This window comes from Orycteropus afer, unplaced genomic scaffold (assembly GCF_000298275.1).
Source record: "Orycteropus afer afer isolate SDZICR_OR568_19922 unplaced genomic scaffold, OryAfe1.0 scaffold00081, whole genome shotgun sequence".
Taxonomy (NCBI): Eukaryota; Metazoa; Chordata; class Mammalia; order Tubulidentata; family Orycteropodidae; genus Orycteropus; species Orycteropus afer.
In genome coordinates this window covers 6,746,966-6,755,995 of record NW_006921668.1, presented here as the reverse complement: position 1 = coordinate 6,755,995, position 9,030 = coordinate 6,746,966, and the positions used below count along the sequence as shown (strand labels likewise).

Sequence of the window (9,030 nt, the reverse complement as noted above, 5' to 3'; positions counted from 1 at the left end):
GAGGATCACCATGAGGGGGGACCTCGCCTGAAAGCAGTGAGCTTGGTTTGAGTACAAACTGCTCATCTTTATAAATTGTTATGACCATAGGAATGCTAGATTTTTTGTTAGGATCTTTAGTGTTCATCTTAATCATCCAAATCCAAAATTTGATCCCCCCCCAAAAAATGACAAGTCTTTTAACTGTTTTAATAAATTAGCTGAGACTAAAACTGAAAACAGTACACTTTAAAGATTTTACAACCCCTTAACAGGAATGAATTTTTTGTTTTGTTTTATTTTTTATTTTCAAACCTGCTTTGTTTTCCTGTCATCTTTGATGCCTATGTTGGTTTCTAAATAATTATAGGCATCACTGAACAAGGAAGGAACTTTGGTCTTGGACTGTAAGATGTTTCAGGAACTGTTGCTGTTCTTGTGTACTTGAGTTTTCAATTATTTGAAATACAACACATACACTAGATTATCTTTGTCACTTTTGTGTCTGTGGATGATTCTTGTAGAGAGCAGCAAACTGAGATTAACTGTTTAGATTAATGGAGTGTGGCCTATTAGATTAGAAGGGTTTCCCAAAGCCGTATAAGATCTTTCATTCCTATTTGTGGGAGTCCTACAATACAGCCTTTGCCTATCACATGTAACTCGATCCCTGCAATAATACTTGGCATAGAGAAAACCTTTTAAGCAATGAGCTCAGAGTGCATAGTGAACATTTACTGCTTAATTCTCGGAACCCCACTCTGAGCGAGGGAGCATCTATTAAGATGCAGATTGCAAGAACTCATCCGGAACGCAGGCTATGGAGATCTTCAGTTTTGTATGACTGAGGCAGCCTAGAATACCTTGAATTGCAACTGCACCTTTGAAACAAGGTAGATTCCCGAGCCAGCTGTGTTTTAACAGGAATCAGACCATCTCTAATAAATGTATAAATGTTAGTTGGATTAAACAAGTGTGTAGAAGTGTGCGTCTTGCATGACATTTATAAACTTGGGAGTGTAAAGTCCCCAGGGTCAACGATTTGACTCGAGTAAGCATTTACTTGGACAGTCTCTGTTGCCGGTAGCGTAGAGCAGTGAGGGAAATCAGGCGGGCTTCACGGAGGTGAAACTTGTATAGGGTCTTGACGGATGAATAGGAGCAGCGCGGATGAGAATGTCTCTTATCCCCTATTCTTTCAGGAGGCGCCTTTCAGCGACTGCCTCGGTAGAGGCGCTGAAGGAGCAATCCGAACGTCAGGGCTACAAATTGCAAAGGTTTCCCGGATTGCTTGAGCCTGGGCTTGCAAGTTTGGCTTTGCTCCGCCTCCTCTCTCAGAGCGTCCCCGGAGGCTCCGGGCTTGCCCTCACCGCCTGAGCTGGCGGCCTGATGGCGAGACAGTGACTCCCTGGGCGCTGGAAGGCTCAGGAGGTGGCCAGGCTGGCCCATCATCTGTCCATTAAGCCGAGGCCTGGCCCTCTGAGGAACGGAGGGGCAAACTCGCTTCGCCCACAGGGTCATCTTCGTGCTAGGGGTGGGGAGGGTCTGGTACTCCTGCCTCAATTTGAGCCTCCATCCCACGCTCTGATCACAGCAAGCCGCTCTGACTCCGCTTACCGCAGCTAGTACACACCTCACACACGCACGCGCACACACACATGCACACCATCTCCCGGGACAACAGACCCGCCCGCTACCCTTCATCCGGAGTTTCCCGCGATCTCAGGGCAGTGCATGTGTGGGGGCTCTCAGCTCGTTCCGCCCAGGCCCCACCCGAAGAAGCACCAACTCTGTAGTTTCCTTTCATTTTATTACCACTCGCTAAACCTAGGGATTACGACGCGAAACCAACAAAGAGTTTTCATTCCACCTTAACCTTGCACACAATCCTTTAACAAATTAATTAATCCTAATGAATTAACACTTCATTTATTTAAACGCGCTACAGTCCATGAATTAAATTTTCATGCAGTGATTAAAGGCTGTTAAAATATGCATGGTTTCGTTAAAATTTTATAATGAATCAGGGCGATGTGTTACATGACAAGGCAACTATTTCCTAGTCCCTAGCAAGGGGCTTTGATTTGTGCAGGCGGCTGGGAGGAGGGGAAGGCTGGCGCCGGCGCCGGCGAGTGTTCGAGCCGGGCGACAGGACCCAGTTCTACAGTCTCGGCCGTGGACTGGCTGCCTCGTGGCTTACTTCGCCGCTTCTAGACTCTTGGGAATCATGTTCCTGGAGGCAGAGCAGAGCTTGCGGAGGGCGATGGGCGCCAGCCTCTTGGTCTTCGGTACAGCACAGCTCTTGGGGGCTGGGGGTCTTCTGCTGTCAGTGTCCGTCCGCGGAGATCCCTCCAACAAGGGCATGGATCCGAGTACTAGCGGCCGGCTAGAGTCTCGTCGCGTGGGGTCACGAGCCGGCATATCTGTTTGTGGAGTTCTGTTTGTTGTTATTTTTTATTTATTATTATTATTATTTTTAAACTCGGGGCCCTGGAAGTCCAGTGCGCTTTTGCAGCCTTAGAAGTGGTCCGGGAGAGCAGGGGCATCTCTGCTTGTCTTGGAACCTAAATCACTGGGGACTGTGACCATGTGCAATGGGACAACATTGCTTACTTGGGCTGTGAAAGCGGTTGACAACTAGCAGGAGGGGGCAGCTGAGTCCCTGTTAGGACGGGGACGTAGTTGTCATTCATCACGCATAAAGCTTTCACAACGCAGGTGAGTTTTTAGGAGAGATCCGGATGTAGGTATATTCATATATTTATGTCTCGCCAAGGGCGAGAATGACCATAGTGAACTCTACTGGGACACATCAGGTTGCAAGGACATCAGCGACATCTTGAAGTGGGGTGGTCGACACGCAGAAAAATATCACCAAGGGAAGTTCATTTGAACTAAACTATCAGAGGAAAAGAAAACAGTTGTTTACTCCAGAACCTCCAGGCTCTCCTCAGTCGTACGCGAGGCTGGTAGTCTCCCTTCTAACCTAGAGTCTATGCGGTCCTCAGAGAGCCTCGGAAGAGATCACGGCGGACCCCAATAACTTACCCACCCGGGGCTTGGGAACCGAGGGAGGAGAGGACTGTGAGGCAAGGTGTTGGGGGCGGGGCGGTTGGAGGGAGAACAGTGGCTTTCGGGAAATCTCGGCGTTGCCGCCGGCTAGAGCGCAGCCAGGACTCGCCTCTCGGTGCTGGGCTGCGCCGGGCGGGCCGCGAGGGCATAGGTACCGCCCAGGACAGGGCAGGCTCGTCGTCGCGGCTACGCAAACTGTAGGGGGGAGGGCCTGGGGCCTGGGGCCAACGAGGAGTCGAGTCTTTGTCACCGTGGGAGGGACGGGGTCTGGAGCACGATGGGTAGAGCTTAGTGTCAAAGCAGCCAAGGCGTGGTCCTGAAAAGAGCTCTGGGAGGGAAAGCAGAGGTAACTCACCAGTCCCTCCTCCACCCGACCCTTGTGTCTGGAGGAGCCGGAGGCCCCTGGACAGCCAATGTGCAGCTCCTCTGCGGACAACTGAACCCGCGGCCCTTGGGCCTGCTCTTCCCCCGCCAGCACCTTTCACACGGTGCTTCAAACAACCCAAGAGGCCTCTCAAGTCGACCGACTCTGGGGAGATCTCCTCAGAACTCAGGGCGCTGCCTGCTCAGTGAAATGTGCCGCGTTTCAAACTGGGCAGTTCCACCCGGAGTCTGCAGGAGCAGAGCTTCTGGGTCCTGTGCCCTGCAGGTGGGGCCAGAGCCCCGGGTTCTGGCAGGAGTGTGAGGCCCCGCGCTGCGCCTCTGTAAGCACACAACCTCCGCATACTTACTTGCACTTCCCCAGAACCGATTCCGTGGCCCTAAACCTGGAAAAACAAATCTGGTTCAACCTGGAGTCGGGGGCAGAGGGTAAAGGGAATGTGTGTATGTGGCGGGGGGTGGGGTGCGTGCAGTTAGTGGCTGCTGAGTCCAGCTTTAACTTCCTGGTGCAGTTTGGTCGGAGAAAGGCAGCGCCCCAGGCAGCAGCTGTCAGGAGAGCTCTCTGGAGACCAGGAAGGGGTAGAGGTGGGGAGGGGGGCAAAAGCGAAGAGCGCTCACACACACCCCCCAACAGTGCTGGCCCTTGCACAACACTTCTCCTGACGGCCCTCACTCAAACCTACGAATGTCTACTCCCGGAGCTCGGGAAAGAGGCGCTGCCAAAGGAAATGTGAAGTGGGGCCTGCCAAAGAAAGAGTAGAAAATTAATTAATGAGGAAAAGAAATGTGTCTCTGATCCAGATGATAGACTCCCTGTCCCTGGAGGCGAAATTCCTTGGAAATCAATAGCTGTGCATTCGTTATTCCTTTCTTGATAAAATGCAAAGCTATGAGATGAGGAGTTCTGTGTTGGTTATTAAACAAGAAGAAGGGGGAGGGGTGAAATGCCCAGGAATCTATGCCAAGGCTCAGACCCCATGTGGGCATCATTAGCACAGGCAGGGGCCAGTCAGTTACTGCCATTGCCAAATCAGGAAAACAAAGCAGTGACATATTGGTGAGCTGAGCCCAGGCTCACCACCCTTCTGATGCAGAATAAGGAGGGAGAGAGATTTGACAGGAAAGGAACTGTCTGCATATCCCAATATTCACTACCCTCTAGCTTGAGGTTGAGCAGAAATGTCAGAGGATCACTTTCCAAGCATTACCTCTTGCCCCATATTTCTGGTCAATGCCTTCTTATCACAACTGTCACACCAACTCATCTTCACCTGTGGCTGCCCCCCCCCAATAGACTGTCACCTCCTGGAGGGCATGTAGCAGTATTTTATACCTCATTTTATCTCCAGCATCTTGCATTGGCCCAGACTGGTGCTCAGCAAGCATTTGAGGAAGGAGGGAAAAGTAAAAAAGAAATGAGAGAGGAGCTTAATCACTGACCTCTGAAAAAGAACAGGTTGAAATCAAGATTTATAGCTTTGCTTAAGGAAGGCACAGGCTTACAGCCCAATCTCCATCTCCGTTTTTAGCGAGAGAGGAGACCCTTCAGAGATCTTCCTGCTTGCCCCCAATCAGCCCTCTCTGGCTCTCTCTCCTGTCCCTCTCCAGCTGGCTTCTCTTCCTTCCTACACAGATATACTGATTTATGGTGCACTTTTTCTGTGTGACAGGCACCGTTCTAAGCGCCATGGCGGTGGATAGAAGTGCCCTAGTTGGGCTTCCAATCCGTGGGTGGAGAAGGGATGGACTGTACTCACAACCCTTACACTTCTAGCCCCAGAAAAAAGCAGCATATTCTGGGCAAAGGTCTGGCCCCACCCTGAGGCGAGTAGGGACTCCAGTTGTTCAAAGAGAAGCGAGCTGGGAGGAGAGTCTTGGCGGACGATGAACTCCTGACCTCAGGCCCTGCGGGTGTCTCTTCTGCGGCCCTCCCAACGTCAGAGGGTAAACCGAGAGCCGCTTGGGTCCTCAAGGGCTCTAGCGGAGGCCCGCCTGGCATCTGAGGTTCCATCTGGCCCCAAGCCTGCGCTCTTCCGGTTGCCTTTCGCTAGTACCTTTCTGAGACCCTAAAGGTCAGCTTTTCCCCGGTTGGCGGCCAACCTCCCGGCGCTCGCCCTCTGTGACACGCTTCCCCACTCCTTGGGAAAGAGCAGAAAACCACCGCGGTGGGTGTCAGGAAGGATTAGGCTAAGCCTGGACCTCCGGTGAGACGACTACCTTAGGACTCGCTCTCCCTCTCCAGCGTTGTCCCGCTAGTCGTCCAGTCCCCACAGAGATAAAGTTGCATTTAGCGCTCCCAGGAGACCGCGTAATGGATGGAGACGCGGCTTCTTGCACCAGCGAGTGAACATTCTTCTCATTGCCCTCTCCGGCTAGGAAGAAAAGGCGGGGGGGGGGCGAAAAGAAAGAAAAAGCCATGGTGACGCCTGTGGGCTCTTCTTGGAATATGAGTAGGTAAGTGTGTATGCTAAATACACACGCGAATGTGCAAATGAGAGATAAAATCCACAGGAACTCAAATTTAGGTTTATAGAAATGAGATCTGCTCTTTGGTGGAAACGCAAATCTCCTTGGTGTGGTATAGACTAGAAATTTTATTTATCTGATCTCTGCCTCCTATAAGCAGCCCCTTGCTGCTCTCTAGCTCTCTTGCCGCAAATGTGATATCATCTGGGCCGTTATTATCACCTCGGGCAAGCACTGAGTCCCTGGGGACTCAGCCACCTGAACTGTGACTCCCCCGAGAGGCCCTTGATCCACTTGTCACGAAAGGGCCATAGGGCCATTTAACAGGTTGGCTAATTGATTAATTCTTCTTAGGTTTTGAATATATATATATATATATATATATATATATATATATATATATATACTCTGCATAGTGGCTAAGGCACTTGACTGCTAACCAGAAGGCTGGCGGTTCAAACCCACTTATCAACTCCTAGGAAGGAAGATGGGGCAATCTACTTCCGTAGTGATACTGCCTCAGAAACCCAAGGAGGGGTCGCTATGAGTTGGGTCCGACTCGAGGCCACATAATAATAACAAATATATATAATATATGTATATAAACTGGACCAGAGAGTTTGGAACTGTTCTTTCAAAATGATGTGAACTGATATTTTGAACCATGATTTCCTACAAGCTGACTTAATCCTGTTTCCTATTAAAGCAAAAATATATAAGCAACTCGAGATAAGAGGTAAAGAAGCCAAAAGGATGGAAAAGAACGATGGAAGTTCTTTTCAACATCTTACTCCCTTTTCTCTGAAGCGATTTCCTTTTCCTGGAGTGTCTAGTATAAAGTGTGTGTGTGTGTGTGTGTGTACGCTGAGGAGAGGGAAGGATCCCATCTACACTCTTAAGTATTTTTTTCCTTTTGATTGCTAGAAGCCTCAGATCACCTGGAGTTCGTTTGAAACGTGGGTTTGTACACCGTTAAAGGAGACAAACAATAAGAGAAAGGCACAATTTCATTTCAACAGCCTTTCCTGAGTAGAAAGCATGCGCTCCTTGTGGCTCCTAAGTGGCTGTCACTGGCAGTGCCTGACACAGTTATATTCACAACAACAACAACAACAAAGTATGTGGAGGAAATTAAATTATAAGGAAATCAATAGCGTCTGACTGCTTCAAACAAATGTCTGTCACCGCGATTATTCTCCAGGAACCTATTTATAAACCTTGAAAGAAAAAGGTTCTTGCAGCAAAAGACAGCATCTTCTGCATTTCTGTTTTGTTATTTATATTGTATACAAAGGAATACGCGGGCATAATTTAACATACAAATGCCCAGCTGTATACATTATATAACAGCTTGTTAGACATCCCGGAGAGGAGGTGTTCCAAAGTAATGCGCATATATTCAGGGATTGAGGTGCGGGGTAAAAAAAAAAAAAAAAAACAATAACAACAACAACAAAAAAAAAAACTGAGGGGCATGCCAGCATCTTGTGTTCCTCCTTCTGAAAGGTGCCTATCCTCAGACAATAGCTGGCCCTTCTGAGCTTTCCAGACCCGTGGTGGGAAAGGTGAGGCGGCAGTGCGCATGTCCAGGCAGCTACAGGTACATCACCTGCGCTGTCCTTGCCGGTGGTCACTATAAGAGCGGCTCCCACGCACCGTCCGCGGCTAGGCGAGCGCGCGCGCGCGGAGACGCACGACGCCTCCAAGAGGGAGAGCGCGCGCCAGACAGACTGAGACAGCTGATGCCTGTCAGCGCGTTGGGGCCGCGAGCTCTCGCGAGAGCTCCCTGGACCGGCCGCGAGAAGTGAGACTCAGGTGTAAGAGGAGTGCATCCCGTCGGCGCGCCGTGCTAGAGCTCTCGGAGAAGCGGACTGCAGGGCCGGCGCGCGGCGCTCTGCGCGATCGAAGGGAGTGCCCCGCGGCAAAGGCGGCTGCAGTAGCAGTAGCAGCCCCCAGTGCGGCCACCGCTTCCGCACCGCCAGTCGCCGCGGCTGCAGCCTCGGAATAGAGGCCGGGGGAGCCGGCGTGCGCACTTTCCCGTGGACTTTCGGAGTGTTTGTGGATTTACATGCCAAGCCTTCAAGATGATGTCCATGAACAGCAAGCAGCCTCACTTTGCCATGCATCCCACCCTCCCTGAGCACAAGTACCCGTCGCTGCACTCCAGCTCCGAGGCCATCCGGAGGGCCTGCCTCCCCACACCGCCGGTAAGCGCCCCACGTCCGCAGCCCCCGCTCGCGCTCTCGCCTCCTCCCTGTCTCCGCCGCTGCATGTTGGGTGCTGGTGTTTGCACTGGTCTGGGTGTGGGGAATTGCGGGCAAGGATATTTCGAGGAATCCCGCTGCGAGGCACGTTTTGTCCGCCAGCGCTTTATGTCGTACTCCAGTCCGCCTCTCCCTCTGGGTCGGGCGCTTGCTACAGAGTGGGGAACTCTGGGACTATGACTCTCGACTTCCCTCCACTTTCTCTGTTAATTTCGTGCCTCGAAAAGGCAGTCTCTGTGCGTGCTCGGGTGCGTGACACGGTTCCTTTGCTACGAGTTACATCTACATTTCTTCTTTTTCCCTTTTTCGTCTCCTTACCCCCGTCCCTGGGTTGTGTTCCTGTGTCCCCCTCACCCTGCGTTTGCGCCCCGCCCCATGCTCTTGTACCTTTTCGTCTGTTCTCCTTTCCTCATCCCCAATGTGTACCCCATTCTGCTTTTCCCACTCTGCACTCCTTCCTACCTCCCGTTGACGTTATTTTGGTTGCTTTGTGTTTGCCCTTTGCTTGTCGTGCTCTCCGGCTTTCTCTTTTTTTTTTTTTCTGTTTTGGTTTTGTGGTTTTTTGGTTTGGTTTGTGTCGCCTGCAGCTGCAGAGCAACCTCTTCGCCAGCCTGGACGAGACTTTGCTGGCCCGGGCCGAGGCGCTGGCGGCCGTGGACATCGCCGTGTCCCAGGGCAAGAGCCACCCATTCAAGCCGGACGCCACGTACCACACGATGAACAGCGTGCCATGCACGTCAACGTCCACCGTGCCGCTGGCTCACCACCACCACCACCATCACCACCACCAGGCTCTCGAGCCTGGTGACCTTCTGGACCACATCTCTTCGCCGTCACTCGCGCTCATGGCCGGCGCGGGCGGCGCGGG

At 51.6% G+C, this 9,030-nt stretch overlaps 1 protein-coding gene across 1 annotated transcript in view; it reads left to right on the top strand.

Moving 5' to 3' along the window:
• The first annotated feature begins 7,982 nt into the window (after window positions 1-7,982).
• Window positions 7,983-9,030, top strand: part of POU4F1 (POU class 4 homeobox 1) — a 1,924-nt gene continuing 876 nt past the window's right edge. Inside the window, exons 1-2 of the mRNA XM_007941531.1 lie at window positions 7,983-8,105; window positions 8,750-9,025. Coding sequence (XP_007939722.1) covers window positions 7,983-8,105; window positions 8,750-9,025 — 399 coding nt within the window. The remainder of the gene's footprint in view (window positions 8,106-8,749; window positions 9,026-9,030) is intronic.